At 42.2% G+C, this 25397-nt stretch overlaps 1 protein-coding gene across 1 annotated transcript in view; it reads right to left on the minus strand.

Annotated features, from left to right (window-relative positions):
- fat3a (FAT atypical cadherin 3a) overlaps positions 1–25397 on the minus strand; it is a 321467-nt gene that overhangs the window by 145421 nt on the left and 150649 nt on the right. The window contains exon 17 of the mRNA XM_047390981.1: positions 22857–23071. Coding sequence (XP_047246937.1) covers positions 22857–23071 — 215 coding nt within the window. The remainder of the gene's footprint in view (positions 1–22856; positions 23072–25397) is intronic.

The following is a 25397-nucleotide window of genomic DNA, read 5'->3' on the forward strand; positions in this document are numbered from 1 at the left end:
TTTTATAAATATCAAGCAGAGCTTTAAAGTGTTAGCTGTAATACTCAACTTGTGAAAGTAAATATGTTGGGCTTTTTCTAGGCACTCACACAAGAATTCTGAGCGTTACTCCGCTGGACAGGACACAGTTAAAAAAAACAAAAAGGACACCTGGGACTCTAAATTTGACCAAGCAATGCAACATCAGTGCCACACCTCCTGTCCATCAAGCTAGACCAAGCTCTATGCTTGAAAGGTATTACTTGTTCACTCCAATAGTTCAAAGACAAATCAGTACATAGAAGGAGTCCTTTTGGACAGGTTTATTCATTCCAGTTATTGATGTTTTTCTTTCTGAGGTGAAGAAAAGATTTTCTAAAGAAGACTGCGTCATAATGAAAGGGCCTTGAATCCGTGTGGCGCCACATTTTGTGAGAAATATGTAGTGTTTTCATGTGCCTCAAAATACAACTGCAATACTGACAATTTACAATATGAGATCCCCCAGCTTCAGGGCATTTTTAGAGGAAGCAACAAAGTAGTCAGGAAACACCAAAGGCATTAATAGAGCTCACTGTCTTTTTAGAGCCATATAAGGGGTCTTCCACCAAATATTTAAACTGTGCAAAAGAGCACTGCAACCTGTGAGAACAGTTTTTCTATGCTTAAGTTAATCAAAACTGCCTTGAGAAGTACCATGACTGATGAGCGTTTTAGCAATTTGGGTGTGCTAAATGCAGAATCAAGTAGGGCTAGGGCCATAAATTTTGATGATTTTGTGGATGTGTTTGCCAAAAAACATAGCAACAGCCGAATAAAGCTGTTCTGAAGCCTGGTAATCAGAATCAGAGACTAATGATCCCTGTTCTTTTTTGTCGCCGTCTTCCACTTTATCCGCGACCCGGTCCCGGATAAAGCGGAAGACAACGACGAAAAAATATCTGTTCTTTTTGTAACAGATAATTGTGTGAATACTGTAAACCATTCACACAATAGTGTTCCTCTTTTTCTTTATTGTGCATTCACACAATAAAGATCTCCTATTGAGATCCTGTTTCTCTTTATTCTTTATTATTCCGTCTTCTTCTTCTGGTTGCTTCCGTACACTTTTTGATTTGCTACTCCTTCTGCATACTTCGTGCTATTTCAACCATTCAAATTTCACAATATTCTGCCCTTTCAGGACATTCCGGCTATGACTTTTGGTAATTATACCTTTTATACTTTTTAAAATATTCAGCTTTTTATGGTCTTTTGGGCCAATTGAAATGAATGGAAAACGACAAACATTCCACCAAAACTTTACTGTTTTTGCCATTTAACTACTTCCACATACTTTTAGCTAGAAACACCATTCAACGTTTAAGCTAACATTAGCATTAGGCTAATTTTCTCTTATTGGTCTAAATAAAGATTTTGAATGGAGAATATTTCAGGTCTTTTATTGCCTTACTACGGATGATTTTGGCATACAGCTCATGAAAACCCAAAATTCCTATCTCACAAAATTAGCATATCATTAAAAGGGTCTCTAAACGAGCTATGAACCTAATCATCTGAATCAACGAGTTAACTCTAAACACCTGCAGAAGATTCCTGAGGCCTTTAAAACTCCCAGCCTGGTTCATCACTCAAATCCCCAATCATGGGTAAGACTGCCGACCTGACTGCTGTCCAGAAGGCCACTATTGACACCCTCAAGCAAGAGGGTAAGACACAGAAAGAAATTTCTGAATGAATAGGCTGTTCCCAGAGTGCTGTATCAAGGCACCTCAGTGGGAAGTCTGTGGGAAGGAAAAAGTGTGGCAGAAAACACTGCACAACGAGAAGAGGTGACCGGACCCTGAGGAAGATTGTGGAGAAGGGCCGATTCCAGACCTTGGGGGACCTGCGGAAGCAGTGGACTGAGTCTGGAGTAGAAACATCCAGAGCCACCGTGCACAGGCGTGTGCAGGAAATGGGCTACAGGTGCCGCATTCCCCAGGTCAAGCCACTTTTGAACCAGAAACAGCGGCAGGAGCGCCTGACCTGGGCTACAGAGAAGCAGCACTGGACTGTTGCTCAGTGGTCCAAAGTACATTTTTCGGATGAAAGCAAATTCTGCATGTCATTCGGAAATCAAGTTTGCCAGAGTCTGGAGGAAGACTGGGTAGAAGGAATTGCCAAAATGCCAGAAGTCCAGTGTCAAGTACCCACAGTCAGTGATGGTCTGGGGTGCCATGTCAGCTGCTGGTGTTGGTCCACTGTGTTTTATCAAGGGCAAGGTCAATGCAGCTAGCTATCAGGAGATTTTGGAGCACTTCATGCTTCCATCTGCTGAAAAGCTTTATGGAGATGAAGATTTCATTTTTCAGCACAACCTGGCACCTGCTCACAGTGCCAAAACCACTGGTAAATGGTTTACTGACCATGGCATCACTGTGCTCAATTGACCTGCCAACTTTCCTGACCTGAACCCCATAGAGAATCTGTGGGATATTGTGAAGAGAACGTTGAGAGACTCAAGACCCAACACTCTGGATGAGCTAAAGGCCGCTATCGAAGCATCCTGGGCCTCCATAAGACCTCAGCAGTGCCACAGGCTGATTGCCTCCATGCCACGCCGCATTGAAGCAGTCATTTCTGCAAAAGGACTCCCGACCAAGTATTGAGTGCATAACTGTACATGATTATTTGAAGGTTGACGTTTTTTGTATTAACAACACTTTTCTTTTATTGGTCGGATGAAATATGCTAATTTTGTGAGATAAGAATTTTGGGTTTTTATGAGCTGTATGCCAACATCATTTGTATTAAGACAATAAAAGACCTGAAATATTTCAGTTAGTGTGCAATGAATCTAAAATATATGAATGTTAAATTTTCATCATGACATTATGGAAAATAATGAACTTTATCACAATATGCTAATATTTTGAGAAGGACCTGTATGTGAAACAAACAATGATGAAAGTTTTTCAACAAGTGATGCTCATCCAGGAGGAAGACAGTGTTCCTAGGAAATGCAGCTCATTTATTAACAATACATTTTTATCCTATAGGTGGAAGTTTTGTTGACTAATCATAGGCTGAATCTATGAAACATTATGAGCACAGACCAAATGACCAAGGTTCTGACTGACCTATGAACCTCACAGACCTGACAATGATAACATGACACCCAACAAACAATACCTTTAAGGTGGACCCCACTAAGACCACCTTATTGATTCTTAGTGAATAAAAACGAATTGAAGCGTTCAAAACAGAACTAGTGGAAACAAGGGGTTATGAGGAAAAGATGTGCATTTTAAGGAAAATAGAAGTCAAATTATGTTCAACTTTGTGCAAAAAAAATTACTCTGACAGAGAAATAAGTAAGTAGTGTGTGAATGTGTGTGAATGGGGATGACTGATTTCATTGTAATGCATCTTTGAGGGACTTTAAAAGCGCTAATAGAGGTCTGATGTTCTGATGATCATTGCCAAACTTATATCTTAATAGGGTTTCAGAATCTTTTCCGAAAAATCATATAAAGATAGCAAAGGTTCTACCTGTATTGAAAAATACTGATAACCATAATAAAGTTCATAGACTCGTCTTCAATTTTTCACAATTCTTTTACAAACAGGTTATTTAAACTTTCATGTGGCCTAATGTCTGTATTTGACTTTCTGTTTTTGTGAAATAAATGTCTGTTTCATGTTATGTAAAAAATTAGAGTCCTCAACAGTACCATAATAACATTAGGTCAGTTCTCTATGGTAAAACAAAAAGATTTTAACAGACGTTTAGACTTTTTCCAGTCAGGTTCAAAATGATCGAATTACACTCAAACTTAACATAAGATGAAATGAACCTTAACAGAATTACTGGATTGGACTGAAATAGAGAAATCTTGAGTTAGTTGAAACAAACTTTAGTTACTTGAACTAAATACAAAGCTGACTGAAACTGTATGTTGTATCTATAAAACTGGGTAAGATAAAGCAAGATTATAAGATATAATATGCCCTTCATTTTTTGTGTTCATCAGTGAGTGAGTTTTTATTTTTAATAAGAACTAAACCAAACACTATTTAAAATAATGGCAACTACCAAAAATAGTGATCTCGTTTTTAAATGTAATAAGGACAGCGGCTACAGTGACACATTGGGAAGACCCATGTGTCAAAGGGGGAATATGTCCCATCTGGTAAAGCATTAATCCTACACTATAAATGTTTCTGACTATGCAAAGAATTATTGCAGATCATGCATAATTTGTTGCAAACACGGGGGAAGAAATATTGCCTAGTGGTAATAGATTAACCTAGTTACACATTTCTTCCCCACATATGGTATCCCACAGATTATAAGGTCAGATAATGGAACTCATTTTATAAATAAACTAATAGAACTAAGTTGTAAAGCATTAGGGGTTCAGTTAAAGATTAAGGAAAACAATAGCTCAGGAGGCAGAGAAAAAGAAAAGAGGAGAAAGAGCAGCTACAGAATCAGCTCCTTAAATTGCAGCTGCAAGAGGCCAAAGAGAAAATTAAATAAGAGAAAAAGTGATATAACTGAAAATGTAATGTTAGCTGCAGCTCAACCTGTTCCTCCAGCAGCACACAACCCTATGTCTATGACTGATCAGTGGCAAGCAGGGGGGTACTCCCTCCTGCACCCTATACATTTTAATAATTACAGGTACAGTGGCCCCGGTCGTGGAGGCGGATGGCATGTTGGTGGTCGGCTGGTCTGGTGCATCAAGCTAAGGAATTGAGAGGAGTGATAAAGCACTCTCTGGCAGCTGGGGACTGGCAGGACACCTCAGTCACCAACTTAATTTTGGTTACAGAGTTCTCAAAACAGGTTCCAGAGAAACCAACCGAGGGACCTCAGCCAACCACGTCCGAAGCTGAGTGGATCCTGCTGAAGGTGATCAAAAGGAAGTGGTCAGAGCCCAGGTGGACAGGTCCATTCCAGGTCACAGAGAGAACCTCACATGCAGTGAGGGTCAAGGGCAAAGGAGACACGTGGTATCATTGGAGCCAGTGTGCAGCAGCAGAGGCACCACAGAGATTGCTGCCAGAGGTCCAGCAGAACCTGAGGGACAACACCAGCACACCAGAAGATCTTTCTCACCCAATTCAAGGGGCAGAATAATCCCCTAGGGTGAGAAAGCGTTCATTTACACCTAAAGGTTAGTCTACACCTTAGGTGCACCGTCAGATCAGTGGTCCCACCAAATAGAGGCAGAATAATCCCCTGGTGAGACCACTTAGCTCCAGGTCAGTCTACACCTGTGAGTGAAGACAAGGACATCACACAGAAGAGGCGGATGTGATCGAGCTTTCCTCTCTTTCACTGGTGGTCGTAGCTGCTCTCCCACCGAGAACTGAACTGAACACTCTGAACGTAAAAAAAATAAAATAATAATAAAAAAGTCTTTTGTGTTTCACCATATTGTTAATCCTCATCTTCCTTTGCAGGTACCTTCGAAACGAATGGGAGGTGAAAATCTAGGACCCAGGCCCCTTAAGGGTTGGGTCATGGTAGGTATAGGTGTTTTAGCATTCTTCATTGTTACATTGATTTTTGGATTGTTCTGTGAACTGCCTTTCCAAGCATGCTCCAGTCATCCAGACAATAAAGTATCAATACGCAGCGCTCCACCCATTGCCAACAAAACCAGGGCTGGCCCTTTTACCCCTCTATGGAGAAATGGCACATACACTTGCTTTAACTTCACTTCCAAAACCCCGCAGGTGAATGTTGGGGAAATTCCTCGCGATTGGTGCAACTCCACTGTGTCAGGCTCAGTGATAGGTCCTTGGGCAAGATCAGGATTTTATTATTATTGTGGAGGTCACCGCCTTCTGACTAGGATCCAAAATAATACTATTGGAGTGTGTGCCTTGGTTAGGTTGCAGGCACCTCTCCTCTTGTTAGGAAAAGACCTTAAGTATCTTCCTTCAACACACGCCCAAAGCACATCTTTAACTAGGAGAAGGCGTAGACATATAAAACGGAGCGCAAACACCTTTGACTTAAGCAAAGACTCACCCACTTACATTGATGCAATAGGAGTTCCTCAAGGCGTACCTAATGAATATAAATTAGCGGATCAAGTCTCAGCAGGCTTTGAAAACATCCCCATTATAACAGCTTTGTTCCATGTTACTCCCAATAAAAACATAGACCGCATCAACTACATCCATTACAATGTTTTACGTCTAGCTAAATTAACAAGGGACGCAGTAGAAGGCCTGTCCAAACAATTGGCACCAACCTGTAGGATCTCAGCTCCTCTCCTCCTGGTTGGTTCTGGCAGCTCGTTATCAGCAGCTACAACTCATCTCCTGATGAGCTCACGGGGCTTCTTAAGGCAGCTGCTGGTACATGCCTTTGCTGGAACATAACCTCTGTTATGTGGACTGCCTGTCTCCCTACCTGCCCGGCTACCTACCTACCTGCCTGTCTACCTGTCGACCTGCCTATCTGCCTATCTGCCAACCTGCCTGCCTGCACCTGGTAATATTCCTTCCTAAGGACTGCACTGTAAATATACTCACCATCAGCACTCTCTCCTTGGATTCCTGGATTCCGGCCTCCTCCCCTGGTTCCTGGACTACTCCAACTTAGTTTCCTAGGCAAGCCTACCCTAGAAATAAACCTCACTTACCGTCTATATCTTGTGTGTTGAGTCTGTTTTCATCCTCTGGTTTGTTCTACTTTGACTACCTAAGTGATTCATGATAGTATGTTCCAGCCATCTAACATGTCAAAGAACAATTCAGATGATGAACAAACTTCCATTAAAGAACGTTTACAATCTAATGAAACCATGCTCCAACAGCTACTGCAACAACAAAGGACTACAGACTCCCATCTCACAGAACTTGGTGGTATGGTTCATGCTCTAAGTGAAATACTAACCAAACTCTCACCTGCTTCTCCAACTCCTCCTGTTCAAATAGAGAATCCTCAATTGTCCACAACCCTCTCTTCTGGGATCCGTGAGTCTGACTTCCGTCCGTCTGAACGTTTTGATGGTAATCCTAATAACTTTGGTGGCTTTTCTCTCCAGTGTGAGTTAGCATTCAGTTGTTCCCCCTCTCTTTTCTCAACTGCTGCCTCCAAGATTACCTATATTGTAACCTCGCTAAGGGGACCTGCTCTGCGCTGGGCGCACGCTTATTTGGCATCTAACCCTGTTGAGTCTCTTAGTTATGCTACTTTTTTCAGTCACTTTAAGAAGGTCTTCGACCAACCACTCCAGCAGGAGGCAGCGGCTAAGAGAATACTCATCCTCAAACAGGGAAGGAGAGCGTTGGCGGAGTTCGCCATCGACTTCCGGGTAGCAGCGCAGGAGGTGGGTTGGGATGAAGCGGCACTCAAGGGTATTTTTGTTAATTCCCTTGCAGATCAAATAAAGGACCAGTTGGTTTTGAGAGATGAACCCGAAAGACTGGATGAATTACTCAACCTATCGATCCGCATTGACAACCGTCTGAGGGAGAGACGAACAGAAAAGGACTACAATTCCCAGTGGCATCACTCTCTGGCACCTCGAACCACTTTCCTTGACGCACCCACTTCTGTTCAAGCTACAGAGGGGTCTACGGAACCGGAGCCGATGCAGATTGGCCACACTCGACTCTCCCCAGAGGAACGACAACGGCGCTTTGAGGCTGGTCTTTGTTTATATTGTGGACAAAGAGGACATTTCATCGCAAGATGCCCTAAGAAGGGAAAAGAGAGAGCTCGTCAATAAAACAGGGGACGTTGATGAGCATATCCCATTCTTCCCCTGTCTCCCGTCTGTGTCATGGAGTGACATTTTGGACTTGTTGGTTTATTTTGTAATTTTGATTCTCCTTATGGCTCTTTGTTTATTTCTTAAGTTATTGTTTCTATGTTCCCCTCTAGTTTCTCTGTTTACTTTAGTTCATAGTTATTCTAGTTCTTTATTTCCTCCTCTGATTTATTCTCTTGCTTAGTTTGTGTTTTCTGTTTTAGTCCTTTCACCCATCCTCAGCCTTTGTATTTGTTTCACCTGTTCCTTGTCACACCTGTTCCCTGTTTCTTTGATTATGGTTCTAATGGTTACCTGTGGATGCTAACGAGGAGGAGGACGAAGATTAACCAGTAAGAGTAAATTACAGGGCGTCTGATATGTATTACTGTCTAGGGAGCAGAAGGATGGTAGAATATTATATTGGCAAAATTTGATAAACTATGGAATAAAGCATGGATGGACACCCTCCAGTTAGAGGGGTCAATACTCCCTGTCAAGATTTAGAAGGTTGCAAGCATCCTTGGGACTAAAAAGGCCCGACAGGCAATAGTCCCTGGGCACATGGCGTGGCATTGGAGGCAGGGTCAAAAAGCATGATGACAAACATTTCCTTCTGCTCCACATGTTGTAATTAGGCCCGAGCAGGAAAACTGCAAGGGCCTATTGTAATCGCTCGAATTCTTATTCTTTTTTCCGTTGCGTCTTTGCGGGGCAATATGGGGACTTTGCCAAGCCCCTAGATGCACACGCTTTTACCCAAAATTGTCCCCCAACGAAAATTCTTGATCCTTAATGTCGTCATCAGTGGGCGTGGTTTAACCACTTAGCCACGCCCCCAAACGTGAGATAGCCCGTAAGTCGTAGAGATCTGAAATTTGGCACAATGCTAGAGCACCTCAAAACAAGAAAAAAAGTATCTTGGGGGTATGCCCTAAAATGCACAGGAAGTCGGCCATTTTGGGTCAAAGGCCGATTTTTGCCCGTTTTTCACTTTTACTCACCTTGGACTTTAACGAACTCCTCCTAGGGATTTTGAGCTATCGGGTTCATATTTGGTCAACATGCAGTTAAGGGATGGGGAATTAAAAGTTATCAAAATCGTGAGTTTTTGGCCATGTTTAGGGGGCGTGGCCGGGCCACGAACTTGGCGTTCGCGCCGAAAGTGAAAAATTGCAATAACGTTCCCAAAAAAAAACTACAAATCACACCAAAGTTGGCATGAAGGAGGGCCTTCGGCTTCCCGACGATCCTATGGGGTCATATGCTGACATCATCAAAGCCACGCCCCCTCAGAAACGGAAGTAACTTTTTTCACTTGGAAAGGTGCCTCTCTGACCCTCTTCACCCAATCAACTTGAATCTGATCAACTAGTGGGTCTAACTTCATTTGAAGCACAGTAACTTTTCATAAAAGGGCGTGGCCGTGGCGGCGCTGCGAAGTCAGACGTCACGCCATGGCCATACGTTTGGCTCTAATTTCCACATAGATCATCTGATCTGCACCAAATTCAATGTGATTGATCCTTGTCCAGTCCCCAACAGAGATCTGATGACATATTCGGTGGGCGTGGCCTAATTCGTACACAGCGCCCCCTATAAAATTAGAAAAAATCAGCCCCGAGCCATGCTTTGACCGAGGAATCTGAAATTTGGTACACATATGTAACTTCTCAGGACCTACAAAAAACTCTATTGGAGCATTGGTCCAAACCCAACAGGAAGTCGGCCATTTTGGATTGAAGTTGCCATTTTGACCCAGTTTTGACCGTTTCTAGCACGCATATCTGAGCGAACTCCTCCTACAGCTTTTGACTTACAGACATCAAAATCACTCAGTATACTCTTAAGGGATTGGGGATTAAAAGTTATCAAAAGCTTTTTGATACCTGAAAGCGTGTGGGAGTGGCCACGCCTCAAAATATGACTTCTCGCCATAAAAGACTAAATTGACATAGCTCCTACAAGGAAAGTCACAGACACATGAAACCTTCTGGGATTGATCTGCCTCTAGGCCTCAACAATATTCACTGATCAGATGCTGACATCATTGATGCCCCGCACCCTCAGAACAGGAAGTATCACGTTTTCCTTTACAGACTCAATGTTTGATGTTCTTCACCTAATCAATGTGAAACTGTCCCAAGTAACAGATAACATGATGCTCTTAGACAGTCGACAGTACTTACTGCTTTAGCTGGAGGGTGTGAATATGATGGCGTGGCGAATTCTGATGTCACGCCACGGCCATACGTTTGGCTCTAAATTACACATGCATGGTCCGATTCACTCAAAACTGAATATGCTTGATCTTTGTCAGCCCCCAAACAGCTCTATTGGATTACATTTAAATTTGGATCAACAGCGCCCCCAAGGACACTTCAAGGGCTATATCTCCCTCATACATCCTCGGATCTATTTCAAATGTAGTATACATGATCATGACTTAATGATGGACATGTTGACACAGTCAATTGATGATGTCGTTTTAGCCCCACCCACAAACAAACAAGTGAGTGCAGCTTCCATCTGGAAGGTCCGATTTACTCCAAATTTTGAATGCTTTTTGCCAGACTGAAACTCTGCATGACCAAAGATCATATGACATGTTGCTCAAAGTGCCATCTACTGGCGACGTGTTGAAGTGAAGCAGTGTCATCGTCGGTGGCGTGTATGAGGTGATGCCAGGCTCCTGCGGTCGCTCAACAGCCCGAGTTGCGCTGATGGGTGCGAGGGCCTTCAAAGCTGCTTGCGGGTTTCTAGTTATTGTTAAAATCTTTTATTCAGCATCTCCAAGTAGTGGTGAAGTCACATAGGTGACTTCAAAAGGGGGAAATTGTGGAGATATATTATGTGTGTGCATTAATTAGGCCCGAGCAGGAAAACTGCAAGGGCCTATTGTAATCGCTCGAATTCTTATTAGGCCCGAGCAGGAAAACTGCAAGGGCCTATTGTAATCGCTCGAATTCTTATTCTTTTTTCCGTTGCGTCTTTGCGGGGCAATATGGGGACTTTGCCAAGCCCCTAGATGCACACGCTTTTACCCAAAATTGTCCCCCAACGAAAATTCTTGATCCTTAATGTCGTCATCAGTGGGCGTGGTTTAACCACTTAGCCACGCCCCCAAACGTGAGATAGCCCGAACCGTAAGTCGTAGAGATCTGAAATTTGGCACAATGCTAGAGCACCTCAAAACAAGAAAAAAAGTCTCTTGGGGGTATGCCCTAAAACGCACAGGAAGTCGGCCATTTTGGGTCAAAGGCCGATTTTTGCCCGTTTTTCACTTTTACTCACCTCGGACTTTAACGAACTCCTCCTAGGGATTTTTGACCTATCGGGTTCATATTTGGTCAACATGCAGTTAAGGGATGGGGGATTAAAAGTTATCAAAATCGTGAGTTTTTGGCCATGTTTAGGGGGCGTGGCCTGGCCACGAACTTGGCGTTCGCGCCGAAAGTGAAAAATTGCAATAACGTTCCCAAAAAAAATACAAATCATACCAAAGTTGGCATGAAGGAGGGCCTTCGGCTTCCCGACGATCCTATGGGGTCATATGCTGACATCATCAAAGCCACGCCCCCTCAGAACCGGAAGTAGCCTTTTTCACTTGGAAAGGTGCCTCTCTGACCCTCTTCACCCAATCAACTTGAATCTGTGTCAGAAGACAGATAACTAGTGGGTCTAACTTCGTTTGAAGCACAGTAACTTTTCATAAAAGGGCGTGGCCGTGGCAGCGCCGCGAAGTCAGATGTCACGCCATGGCCATACGTTTGCCTCTAATTTCCACATAGATCATCTGATCTGCACCACATTCAATGTGATTGATCCTTCTCCAGTCCCCCACAAAGATCTGATGACATATTCGGTGGGCGTGGCCTAATTCGTACACAGCGCCCCCTAGAAACTTTAAAAAAATCAACCCCAAGCCACGATTTGACCAAGGAATCTGAAATTTGGTACACTTATGTATCTTCTCAGGACCTACAAAAATGTCTCCTGGAGCATTGGTCCAAACACAACAGGAAGTCGGCCATTTTGGATTGAAGTTGCCATTTTGACCCAGTTTTGCCCGTTTCTAACCCGCATACCTGAGTGAACTCCTCCTACAGTTTTTGACTTAGAGACTTGAAAATCACTCAGTGTACTCTTAAGGGATTGGGGATCAAAAGTTATCAAAAGCTTTTTGATACATGAAAGCGTGTAGGAGTGGCCACGCCTCAAAATATGACTTCTCGCCATAAAACACTAAATTGATGTAGCTCCTACATCACTTATAGGGCTAAATGAACATATTAGATGGAGTAAGTTAATATTAGCCAACATGCTAAGTAAGTTAAATGTATTTGTATAGCACGTTTCTACAGACAGGATGTCACAAAGTGCTTCACAACAGAATAACACAACAGGACAAAGGAGTATGCAATACAGAATAAAAACACAGTACAATTATACATGCATATCATAAGCTCAAGTCTAACTAAAAGATTCTTGATATAAAAATGTCTTTAGCTACTTTTAAAAATCATCTACTGAGTCCAAACTTCGCAAGGCAGTAGGCAGCGCATTCCACAGCCTGGGAAAACAAGTTTTGGAAACTTGTTTTCATGAACAAATTGCTGTTGTTCTTGCAACAGCTTGGAAAGAACGGTCACCTCAAGTTCTAAAACGGGTGCAGGAATCATTAAAAGATTTTGATTTGATGACCTTAAACTGCGACAGGAGTTAAATCTTTGTATCAAATCAGAGATATATTAAGGAGCCTCACCATGTAAAGCTCTGAAAGTTAGAACTAGAATTTTAAAATGAAATCTCAATCTAATAGGCATCCAGTGCAGCGACTACAAAACAGGGGTTATATGGGTTCTTCTGTTTAAGTGAGTTAGAAATGCAATTTTCTAGTTGTTATATATGTCTAACACTTTTTTGGCATCTTATCTCCTCCTTCATACAATGTGCCATTTCAGCCATTCAACTTTTAAAATGTTCAGCTCATTTAGGACATTCTAGCAATGACTTTTCTTATTAATATTTTTTATACTTTATTCATCTTTTGGTGCCGATATTTAGCCCATTGAAATGAATGGAAAATCTCAAGAATTCCGCAAAATTCAGCAAAAAGCTTGCGCCCTTTCACAGCTAACTATTTTCAGACATGGTGCATACTTTCAGCTAGAAACCCATTCAAAATTTAAACGGGTCACACCACATTGAGCTATACTCAAATGATTCAGCTTTTTGAAATCTCTTACGGTTTTTCTCAATTCACAATTTAAGTTTTATCTAACTTTTCACAAGATTTCAATTTTACAATGTAATCCAATGACGGAATTCTCCAACTGTCACAGTGAGCACTCTAGGCCCTCTCAGTTTTGGAAACTTGTTTTCATGAACAAATTGCTGTTGTTCTTGCAAATTTCACTTTACAGAATTAATTATGCATCAAAACGTAGCTCTGCCTTTTTGCTTTAAGGAAATATAAGTGTCATTGCCATAGGTTCTATGGTTTTCTTTAAAACACTCCCTGAGCGCAGGCACGTCACACCTCCTGACACATTGGGACCAATACAAAATCTAAGAAAAGGGAGGAATCCGAATTTCAGTGAAAAGGGCCATATTTGAATTGCCAAATCTCCTAAATGGCAGTATGTAGAGACATGAGCCTTGTGAGTTTTTTGCTTCAGTGGGTCCTCTCACTTACAGTGAAGGAATTATTTTGATACCTTTTACCATTTTCCCATGAGATAGGTTTGTTTCAGAGTAAAAAATCCGCCTTCACTTAGGTTCAAATGTTCAAAAATGATCCACTTTTTTACAGGGTCACACCTTCTACACAGATTTTTGTAGAAACTTGAAAAGCTTCATGATTGCTTAGCAAAGCGTGCGGATTCATACAGTACATTAATCAAATTGATAGCACATATAGTTTCGGAGTTATTCAAAGTTGTTCGAGAACATATTCAGGCATTTTTGTCTTTTCCTCCATTTTTCCCTTTCTTTTCACCTATTGTTGTGCCTTTAATAATAAAAAAACAGATCAACATTATTGTTCCCCTGTCTGTTCTGATAAAAACAGTCAAAGAATGACATCAATAGTCCTTATGGTTTCGAGATATTAGGAGTAGTTCGGGAGCATGCTACTCCATGTTACAAAGGCCGGCCAGTTAGAGAGCAGAGTGACGTCCTTCGTTAGAAAAACAGCAGGTGTCGAATATCACTGACACTCGATGCTGATTAGCTAATCCATTGCGGCCCTTCGACACCCCAAATAACCACTCGTTACAACCAAGGCATGCAGATGAGCGTCTCTGAACACACAACACGTCGAACGTTGAGCCAGATTTGCTACACCAGCAGAAGACCACACCAGGTGCCACTCCTGTTAGCTAAGAACAGAAAACTGAGGCTACAATTCACAAAGGTTCACCAAAATTGGACAATAGAAGATTGTAAAAACGTTGCCTGGTCTGATGAGTCTCAATTTCTGCTGCGACATTCGGATAGTAGGGTCAGAATTTGGCGTCAACATGAAAGCATGGATCCATCCTGCCTTGTATCAACAGTTCAGGCTGGTGGTGGTGGTGTAATGGTGTGGGGGATATTTTCTTTGCACACCTTGGGCCCCTTAGTGCCACAATTTTCCTGAGTATTGTTGCTGACCATGTCCATCCCTTTATGACCACAGTGTACCCATCTTCTGATGGTTACTTCCAGCAGGATAACGCACCATGTCATAAAGCACGAATCATCTCAGACTGGTTTCTTGAACATGACAATGAGTTCACTGAACTCAAATGGCCTCCACAGTCACCAGATCTCAATCCAATAGAGCACCTTTGGGATGTGGTGGAACTGGAGATTCGCATCATGGATGTGCAACTGACAAATCTGTGGCATCTGTGTGATGCTATCATGTCAATATGGACCAAACTCTCTGAGGAATGTTTCCAGTACCTTGTTGAATCTATGCCACGAAGGATTAAGGCAGTTCTGAAGGCAAAAGGGGGTCCAACCCTGTACTTGTAAGGTGTAACATAAAGTGGCTGGTGAGTGTATATGGGAGTCGCTTGAGAGGAGATGCTGCAGCAAACTCACACTAACAATTACCAGGAACAAACTTTCATCAGAACCAGGTCCAAACTCTCCCAGAAGCTGTAACAAATCTCCATCAGAACCAGAAAGAAACCTCTATCAGAACTATTAGAACAAGGTCCAAACTCCACCAGAACCTGGCAAAAAGCTCCATCACTACCAGGAAAAAATCTCCATCAGAACCTTGTATGATTCTTCATCAGAACCAGGTACAAACCTGTATTAGAGCCAGGTCCAAACCTATATCCGAACCAGGTCCAAACTCTATCAGAGCTGAAGAGAAACATCCATCAGAACCAGGTACCGACCTCCATCAGAACCAGGAAGAAACCTCTATCAGAACCAGGTCTAAACTCCATCAGAACCTGGCAAAATGCTCCATCAGAACCAGAAAAAAGCTGTTTAAGAACCTTCTAAAAATTTTCATCAGAACCAGGTATAAATCTCTATCAGAACCAGAATGAAACCACTACTCTGTGACTTATGATAATAAGACCATCTTCATAGGTCCCAGGGGAGCATCAAAACAGCGACCATTTGATGTCAGCTACTTAAACAGCTTCTAGCTGTGATAATTGAGCTCATATGGTGACTGAATTTAATTCTGCCCCCAGATAAGCAATCAACTGGGATTGGAGAGGAGAGCTTTTTCTATTAAGCGATTGCGCCTAAAATATGAACAGATCACCAGCTGTGGTCTGAACGCAGTCTCACAACTTCTTCCTGGTTTGAATGGACTTCAATTGATCACCCACTTGTGAGTGTGATTGCTGAAGGGGCTACTGCTATTAGGTTTTGGACTTTTCCCTCGGTCAGATGACTTTTCATGGGTGTTTTGATGTTGTTCTGGAGGCTGAATCCACGCTTTGCTGGCAGACTAGGGACAAGCGCCACTTCAGCCAAAGTTTTGACACCAAAGAACATTTCTCCAAATGAAGTGATCAGAAGTCGGCAAGAGGGGTTTCCTGATCTGGCAAGCACTCGTTTCAGTGGAAGGAAACAGCCAATTAACATGCTAATTCACCACCAAGAGGTCAGGGGCGTGAATTTCAATCTGTCAAAATGATATGGCCTTCATATTTTTCCGCCAAAAACGGAAAATATTAAGTTAACACGACTCTGGTCTAATTCCTCCCGTTTTCTTCAGAACTAGAAATTACTGGGGAAAAACGGTTTCCTTTCCATGGGGAACGCTGGAAATGTAATTTTCTTTCACCAGCAGCTATTGTAGTTCTCCATGGAGAGTCGATGTTTGCTCCGGGGACACCAAACTGTCTCCACAATCCCCCAGAACAGTGGGGGTCTGCCAGGAACTGCAGCGTGTAACCCCTGCTGATCAGTCTGTCCATCCATTTGTCCAAGGAACATAAGCGCATTTATTTGCCATGATGTGGACCTCATGGGCATAAGCCAATCTAGAGCCCCTACTGCCGTTACCCGCATCAGAAAATCTCCGGGAGAAAACATGGGGGGCTCAGATTGAAAGGACTGTTCATCTGCAAGGAGTTTTACGCTCAGGCTCACAGCTGGACTCAGCTGGAGAGACTGCATGCTGAGTGGGCACTTCAGTGAGACGCCACTTAGGGAGGGCTCATGCTACAGATGTCCTGTCGTGGACTCATGTTTGGGTTGGAGAGATGGAAAAACAGAAAAAATCTGTTTGGAAAACATGAGATCATGGCAACTTTTAAACGGCCATTTAAAAGTTTCCATCTCATAGAAGAATGTCATTTTTATTTCAAAACAATTATCAGCATTTTTACTCACATGCCCCCCAACAAGAAATGTTGTGTCTTCATTGTGTCACCTGTTGTAGATTGGACCAAGAGCACGCCAGCTGCAGACCTCTGTGACGCTGCACCAGGATGAACAACTGCTGCTGTGGTTAGGTGGTCTCCACTTACACTGCGGTCCTGCCAGCAGCCAGTGATGTGGGAGGAGCGGGTGCCAGGCCGGAATGGTGCCCTAGGCCTTTTGACTTGATCCAGCTCATCATGAGCCATCTGCAGCTGTTCCCTCACAGACTGAAGATGGGTACCGAACAGTCCATCCGGATGCATAGATCTTTCCAACAGCTTCGTCTTCAAGTCCACTGAGATGGAAGATGAAAGACATAGCCACATTTGACTCTGTAGCAAGGTTTGCCAAGCGGAAATGTGGGAGAGGCACGTAGGTAATGCTGTAAATAATTTGAAAATGGTCTTGGTAAAATTGCAGAAGTCCTCTGCGTCTTTTGGCGAAGACGAGGAAGGCAATGTTATTGATAGCCACTGTCGTCTAAGTGGCACATTGATGGGAGAGATCAGTGGGTCTCGCCATATTCTAGTCGCTGAGGGAGGGGGGCACAGACTGTAGTCTGACGTGCTGGGCCGACCAGACCCCAAAAATACTTGAAGGGAAGCCTTTATCCATTAGGATTTTCATCTTCTCATCAATCATGAAGGTGGAAAATAGGGCCCTCTTCTGCAGGGGCTTGGCCATGGCTCCTAACAGGAAAACCATTATTGATAAGCGGGTCCACACAAACCCAACCTTCTCAGTGGCTGGGGTGCATCATAGAAAACTTCCCTGCCAAGTCATCCTTGGGAAGCAGGCCTCATGGCACAAGGACAGGGACAACTTTGGCTTTAGCTGCCTTAGCATTGATGTCGGGCAGTGCACTAACAAGCACGCTCATCCCTGGGAGTGGAATGTTTGGTGACCTTGGGATGACTTGCACCTGTCTCCAGCTCCAGCCCCCCATCTGGAGGAGGGGAGCAGAGGTGCTACCAGTACCCGCCTCAGAGGCAGAATCATCCGATTCCCACCGAGCATCAAAAATGTCTAGCGCTTGTTCCAGTGAGTAGCAGCCTGGTATTGGGAATTCCACTTATAGCTAAGAGAAGATGCTGAACCACCGTTGTTTCTCCTCCAGAGGAAGGCGCCAGCAAGATGGGCAGGAGACATGCGGTGATAGGGCCAGACCCACTTGTTCTGGATAGAGGCAGCCCTTGCAGATGGCATGCAGGTCAAAACTAAGAATGTAGCCTGTCTGACAAGATGGGCACAGGCAGATTCTGCTGCTGGACATTCTTCTGGCTCTTAAGAATCGAAGTTCTTGTAAGGAATCAGTGCTCTTAACTGACGCTGAAGAAAAAATGGTGAGCCAATTACCCAGTCTAAGTTCAATCTTCAGGGCTCATGAATGAGGGAGTGAATCAAGCACCGCACACATATATAGAATAAACACAAACAACTTGTTTTTAATATATATATATATATATATATATGGATGGGGCGTGTGTGTGAGCAACGCTACACTAGCAAAAAAAAAGTGGTAAAAACATTGCGATAAAAATATTGCGATATAAAAATATCTATATAATATTGGTGAGTCAAACGCACCAACAAAATGGCTGATGAGGTCACATTGTTGATCAGAACAAGGCTAAGTTACCTGTAGCTAAGTTAGCTGTATCAAACCAGACGGCAGACGAAATTGGTGTCACATTTAACAAAGGATCCAGTACAACTACTACAGGTCCTTCTCAAAATATTAGCATATTGTGATAAAGTTAATTATTTTCCATAATGTAATGATGAAAATTTAACATTCATATATTTTAGATTCATTGCACACTAACTGAAATATTTCAGGTCTTTTATTCTCTTAATACGGATGATTTTGGCATACAGCTCATGAAAACCCAAAATTCCTATCTCACAAAATTAGCATATTTCATCCGACCAATAAAAGAAAAGTGTTTTTAATACAAAAAACGTCAACCTTCAAATAATCATGTAGAGTTATGCACTCAATACTTGGTCGGGAATCCTTTTGCAGAAATGACTGCTTCAATGCGGCGTGGCATGGAGGCAATCAGCCTGTGGCACTGCTGAGGTCTTATGGAGGCCCAGGATGCTTCGATAGCGGCCTTTAGCTCATCCAGAGTGTTGGGTCTTGAGTCTCTCAACGTTCTCTTCACAATATTCCACAGATTCTCTATGGGGTTCAGGTCAGGAGAGTTGGCAGGCCAATTGAGCACAGTGATATCATGGTCAGTAAACCATTTACCAGTGGTTTTGGCACTGTGAGCAGGTGCCAGGTCGTGCTGAAAAATGAAATCTTCATCTCCATAAAGCTTTTCAGCAGATGGAAGCATGAAGTGCTCCAAAATCTCCTGATAGCTAGCTGCATTGACCCTGCCCTTGATAAAACACAGTGGACCAACACCAGCAGCTGACAAGGCACCCCAGACCATCACTGACTGTGGGTACTTGACACTGGACTTCTGGCATTTTGGCATTTCCTTCTCCCCAGTCTTCCTCCAGACTCTGGCCCCTTGATTTCCGAATGACATGCAGAATTTGCTTTCATCCGAAAAAAGTACTTTGGACCACTGAGCAACAGTCCAGTGCTGCTTCTCTGTAGCCCAGGTCAGGCGCTTCTGCCGCTGTTTCTGGTTCAAAAGTGGCTTGACTTGGGGAATGCGGCACCTGTAGCCCATTTCCTGCACACGCCTGTGCACGGTGGCTCTGGATGTTTCTACTCCAGACTCAGTCCACTGCTTCCGCAGGTCCCCCAAGGTCTGGAATCGGCCCTTGTCCACAATCTTCCTCAGGGTCCGGTCACCTCTTCTCGTTGTGCAGCATTTTCTGCCACACGTTTTCCTTCCCACAGACTTCCCACTGAGGTGCCTTGATACAGCACTCTGGGAACAGCCTATTCATTCAGAAATTTCTTTCTGTGTCTTACCCTCTTGCTTGAGGGTGTCAATAGTGGCCTTCTGGACAGCAGTCAGGTCGGCAGTCTTACCCGTGATTGGGGTTTTGAGTGATGAACCAGGCTGGGAGTTTTAAAGGCCTCAGGAATCTTTTGCAGGTGTTTAGAGTTAACTCGTTGATTCAGATGATTAGGTTCATAGCTCGTTTAGAGACCCTTTTAATGATATGCTAATTTTGTGAGATAGGAATTTTGGGTTTTCATGAGCTGTATTCCAAAATAATCCGTATTAAGACAATAAAAGACCTGAAATATTTCAGTTAGTGTGCAATGAATCTAAAATATATGAATGTTAAATTTTCATCATGACATTATGGAAAATAATGAACTTTATCACAATATGCTAATATTTTGAGAAGGACCTGTATGTTTAGGCAGATAGCGTTAGCATCTTAGCTCAATTCAGTTTATTTACATAGCGCCAATTCAGTTACATAAATCCCCATTGATCTTTAATATTAAACAATGCAGTAAAGTTTAGGTCATTATTTAAAATTTGCCAAAATACTTTGCAGCAATCCCTCATAGTGAGCAAGCATGTAGGAACCCCTTTAACAGGAAGAAACCTCCAGCTGAACCTGGCTTAGTGTTAGTGCCCATCTGCAGCAAACAACTAGCAAGAGAAGAAAGACAAGAAAACACAGATAAACAAGAACAAACTTAACATGTCAGGCCCAGCAGTATGGGTATTAAAACCTCCTATAACTCAAACACAGTAATGTAAAGCAAAAAACTTCCACTGCAGCAGGCGGTCTCTGGGCTCGGTAGTTCCATTGAACAACAACTCAAGCAGTTTAAGCAGCAACAAACTAAACAAAGAACAACAGAACCAACCATATTTACAGGGGTTGGACAATGAAACTGAAACACCTGTCATTTTAGTGTGGGAGGTTTCATGGCTAAATTGGACCAGCCTGGTAGCCAGTCTTCATTGATTGCACATTGCACCAGTAAGAGCAGAGTGTGAAGGTTCAATTAGCAGTGTAAGAGCACAGTTTTGCTCAAAATATTGAAATGCACACACATTATGGGTGACATACCAGAGTTCAAAAGAGGACGAATTGTTGGTGCACATCTTGCTGGCGCATCTGTGACCAAGACAGCAAGTCTTTGTGATGTATCAAGAGCCACGGTATCCAGGGTAATGTCAGCAAACCACCAAGAAGGATGAACCACATCCAACAGGATTAACTGTGGAGGCAAGTGGAAGTTGTCTGAAAGGGATGTTCGGGTGCTAACCCGGATTGCATCCAAAAAACATAAAACCATGGCTGCCCAAATCACGGCAGAATTAAATGTGCACCTCAACTCTCCTGTTTCCACCAGAACTGTCCGTCAGGAGCTCCACATGGTCAATATACACGGCCGGGCTGCTATAGCCAAACCTTTGGTCACTCATGCCAATGCCAAATGTCGGTTTCAATGGTGCAAGGAGCGCAAATCTTGGGCTGTGAACAATGTGAAACATGTATTGTTCTCTGATGAGTCCACCTTTACTGTTTTCCCCACATCCGGGAGAGTTACGGTGTGGAGAAGCCCCAAAGAAGCGTACCACCCAGACTGTTGCATGCCCAGAGTGAAGCATGGGGGTGGATCAGTGATGGTTTGGGCTGCCATATCATGGCATTCCCTAGGCCCAATACTTGTGCTAGATGGGCGCGTCACTGCCAAGGACTACTGAACCATTCTTGAGGACCATGTGCATCCAATGGTTCAAACATTGTATCCTGAAGGCGGTGCCGTGTATCAGGATGACAATGCACCAATACACACAGCAAGACTGGTGAAATATTCGTTTGATGAACATGAAAGTGAAGTTGAACATCTCCCATGGCCTGCACAGTCACCAGATCTAAATATTATTGAGCCACTTTGGGGTGTTTTGGAGGAGCGAGTCAGGAAACGTTTTCCTCCACCAGTATCACGTAGTGACCTGGCCACTATCCTGCAAGAAGAATGGCTTAAAATCCCTCTGACCACTGTGCAGGACTTGTATATGTCATTCCCAAGATGAATTGAGGCTGTATTTGCTGCAAAAGGAGGCCTTGCACCATAATAATAAATTATTGTGGTCTAAAACCAGGTGTTTCAGTTTCATTGTCCAACCCCTGTATATCCTAAACTAATGCCTCTGCTCCGACATACTGTTGGCTTGTTAGTGATTGTAACACGCAGCTCCTCAGGAACAAAATGCAGATAGACTGGTCGGAGCTGAATAGATCGGTCTGTGGTTCCAGGGCAGCTCTTTCCTGGGCAGCAGGGAAACAGAACGTCAACAGGAGAATGGCAAAGTTTCTCCTTTGAAGATCTGGGTTCAGGTGTTTGTTCTACAAACAGTTATAAGATCAACGGATACACAAACAACTGATCTCAATTGGCTTCATAGGCAGCAGGTGTCAACGGCAGAAAGGCCTTCGAAGATCTAGGTTCAAATCTTCCCTCTGCAGGCATTTAACAACACCACTAGTTGTACATACAACTGTTCCTTGGCTCAGGTCGGATGTACTTTAGAAAGGGGGATGTCGTTAACTTGAAAAGCAAGTTCAGGATAATTATCTAGCTAGGTTTCTGAAATGCAGCACTCTGCATTTCCTTATGCGACAAAATATCACTAGACATCTCTGTGCTGTACTGTTAAAGCTCTATAAAGTCACGGGGGATCCCTCCTCTGAGTTCCCTTGACCAATAGGTCTAGGTCACAGCAAGATGTAAAATGCTGGCAATTATGTCATGTGGAATATTTTCAGTTCCTTTGATCTCAAGCCATGAGTTCAGGTATGCAGAGTTGCACACAGTCCTTTGTTCATATGATTGTTTCCCAGCATGTTTTAATTATAAAAATTTTTTATAACTTGATGCAATATGTTAATTTTATCTACAACTGAAGTGTCAATGTTGTGATTCTACATTTTCATAATATATTTCTCTAATTTATTTCATCAGGTTTAGGCATGAAATTAGAATTTCCCTTTCAGACAGAAAAAAGATTTGAGACTGATAAAAAAAAATATTTTTTCATTCAGTGCATATTACATGATTTTAATACATATTAATTCACCCCATGTATCATGTCTAAGCTTTAGCAGAGGGACATTTATCCAACCATGTCCATTTACACTTCACAATGGTCAGGATGACAATTTAGAACCATTTAGAACCACCTATAGACTTTGTAAAGTTTCTGTTACCAAGATCCTAGAAAGACCTGTCCTTAGTATATTTCCAAAATGCATGCAGAAATAATCTGTCAGATCTTTCGCACTTACCTGGACTACAAACTGTCCTATCATGGAATCTTCTGGCAACACAGCAGTGTAAAGGTCATGGCTAAATACTGGAGCATTATCGTTGACATCTGTTAGGATTATGTTCAGTGTAGTAATAGAGCTCAAAGGTGGCGTTCCACCATCACGAGCCTCCACTGTTAGGAAGTAGTCTCTGCAGTTCTCATAGTCCAAAGGCTGGGCGACTAAAATGGCACCTGAGGAAGAGTAAAGTGACAAAGAGAATGACATTTACATGTACTTACATTCAGAGCAAAAAACAACAAATTACTGTATCAAGAAATTCAACGCAATTGTTTGTATGTTAATATAGTCAATAAGTAATTTTGGCAAAGCTAGACGCACATTGACAACATTTGCAGTAGTTCCCCAATCACATTTCATAAAAAATATCAATGTGGACTCTGGATATAAACATTCAGGTTTGAAGATATATTATATATTATATTATATATATTTAGAATTAGTTTTAAGGCAGGGGGAGATGACTTTTGTGGTTGCAAAAAATAATAACCTTGCAAGGATAACCTGTTGTCATTTGATTTAATATCCATGTACACATTTTAGAGGTTTACAAAAAACATTTTCTAAATTTTACACTCCACTGCCCTGTCTAAAAAATACTGATGCAAGAAGCTGTTGAATTTATTTGTCAAACCCAAGTTACAGTTTTGCTTTGTCTATGAGATAGTTTTATTTGATATAACCAGCCCATGATTATAAAGAACACAGATAAATAAAACTAAATATCTAAGGATGCACTGGAGCAGATACTGAAATGTGATGCCAGCCAATGTTTGTTCACCTCCCTCTCCTTCTCTTATTTATTGAGACAAGTCACACAGGATTATATGAGGTTTTGAGGCTAGAAAGGGAAAAAAGCATTCACTATGGCAAGGTAAAATTCTGATTTATTTCTTTGACCTGGGTGAGGCAATCTGAGTTTTTACAAAGTAAAGGGTGAGACGCCACAGTGGTCTGGGGAGGAAAAAAAACTGAGTAATTAGGGTTTCTGTGGAGTTAAACTAACATTCAATTTAAACTTTTCCAACTTTGTGATCAGTGACACCAACATTGATACTGCAGTGAGACCTTTCACAGCCCATTAGCACCAGTGACAGATTCTGCAAACAAAATCCTTGTCAGTTACAGAGAGATTATTGTTCATTGCCAAACGTTGCTTAAAAACAGACTTGGTATGATAAAGATAATCAGTTCTAAGTTCACGCATTCATTTGCCAAAAAGCAGAGAAAATGTGTTAGTATTATTATTACCAGTCTTATTACTAATATTAGCAGATACTACTACTACTATTACTACCAATACTACTACTACTACTACTACTAATAATAATAATTCCAGAAGGTTGGGGCTTTCACACTGAAGGGTAACCCTACTGAAGTTGATGTGAAACACGGCTTTACATGGTCCTTTCTGCTTGTCGGTATATCAAAGAGACAAAGGGTATTCTTTAAGGTCATTACTTTAAGGTAGGTCAATAAAGTTTAAGAACATTAGGACATATAGGCATTAGCAAGCATTGACTTAAGGACAACTAATGTTTTGTTGTTATCATGTGAAATACGACTTCCACCTCAACTCCCCTACTTGGGGACCTAAAAAGTCAGGACGTTCACAATAGAAAAACTGTAGGTTTTTTTCTGTAGTAGCCTAGGACAGAGACACTCTTGTGCACTTAGTGAAGGAGCGCTTCACCGTAGTAACAGAACACTGTCTCTGAACTCTGTATAGTTCTTACACTTAGGTTGCAATTTTACACTACTAAGCCTAATGCAATTAGTGAAACAAGACCATGTCTAGGGAGATGTCTTTGTCCACTCTGAACACTTTTTAATTCAGATTCAGAAACACTAGCTGAATCAGATTAACACAGATGTTCAAATACAAGTGACCACTGACCCGCACACAGTGGTATAACAGACAGAAAGACTTTCATAAGGAGCCTGCATGGCAAGATTTTTTAACTGGTGATTTTCATGGAACTGACACTGACACATACAAACTGGATGTTATTTTAAGCTCCTCAAGGTTTTACCCTCAAACCTGATGCAAGTTGAGTGTATCTCAGTCACATAACCTTTGGCTCTGGTCTGAGGAACACAGCAAGCAGCAGGCCCCATTAAAATTCTACAAAAACTTTTCTAATTAACTTATTTATTATTATTCATCATAGAAATCACAATGTTTTCCTGCTTACAAATGCAAGCATGATTATGGAACTGCTAAGCAATGCTAATGGTAACATAATAATAGAATAATTTTATTATTGTCCCTATAGGGTAATTTGTCTTGCAGGTGGAAAACATAGAAAACATAACAGAGATGCAATCACTCTACAACATTACAAGTAACAAGCCAAATAAGAATGACACAACCAGTCATTTGTTAAACTTGTCTGAATAATGGCATGAGTAATAAAAGAGTTTTATTCCATCTGTTGGTCCTTGATTTAAGCTGCCTGAATCTCTTTCTAGATGGTAGAAGCTCAGGTCCACCATGAA

Source organism: Girardinichthys multiradiatus, chromosome 18 (genome assembly GCF_021462225.1).
Source record: "Girardinichthys multiradiatus isolate DD_20200921_A chromosome 18, DD_fGirMul_XY1, whole genome shotgun sequence".
Lineage (NCBI taxonomy): Eukaryota > Metazoa > Chordata > Actinopteri > Cyprinodontiformes > Goodeidae > Girardinichthys > Girardinichthys multiradiatus.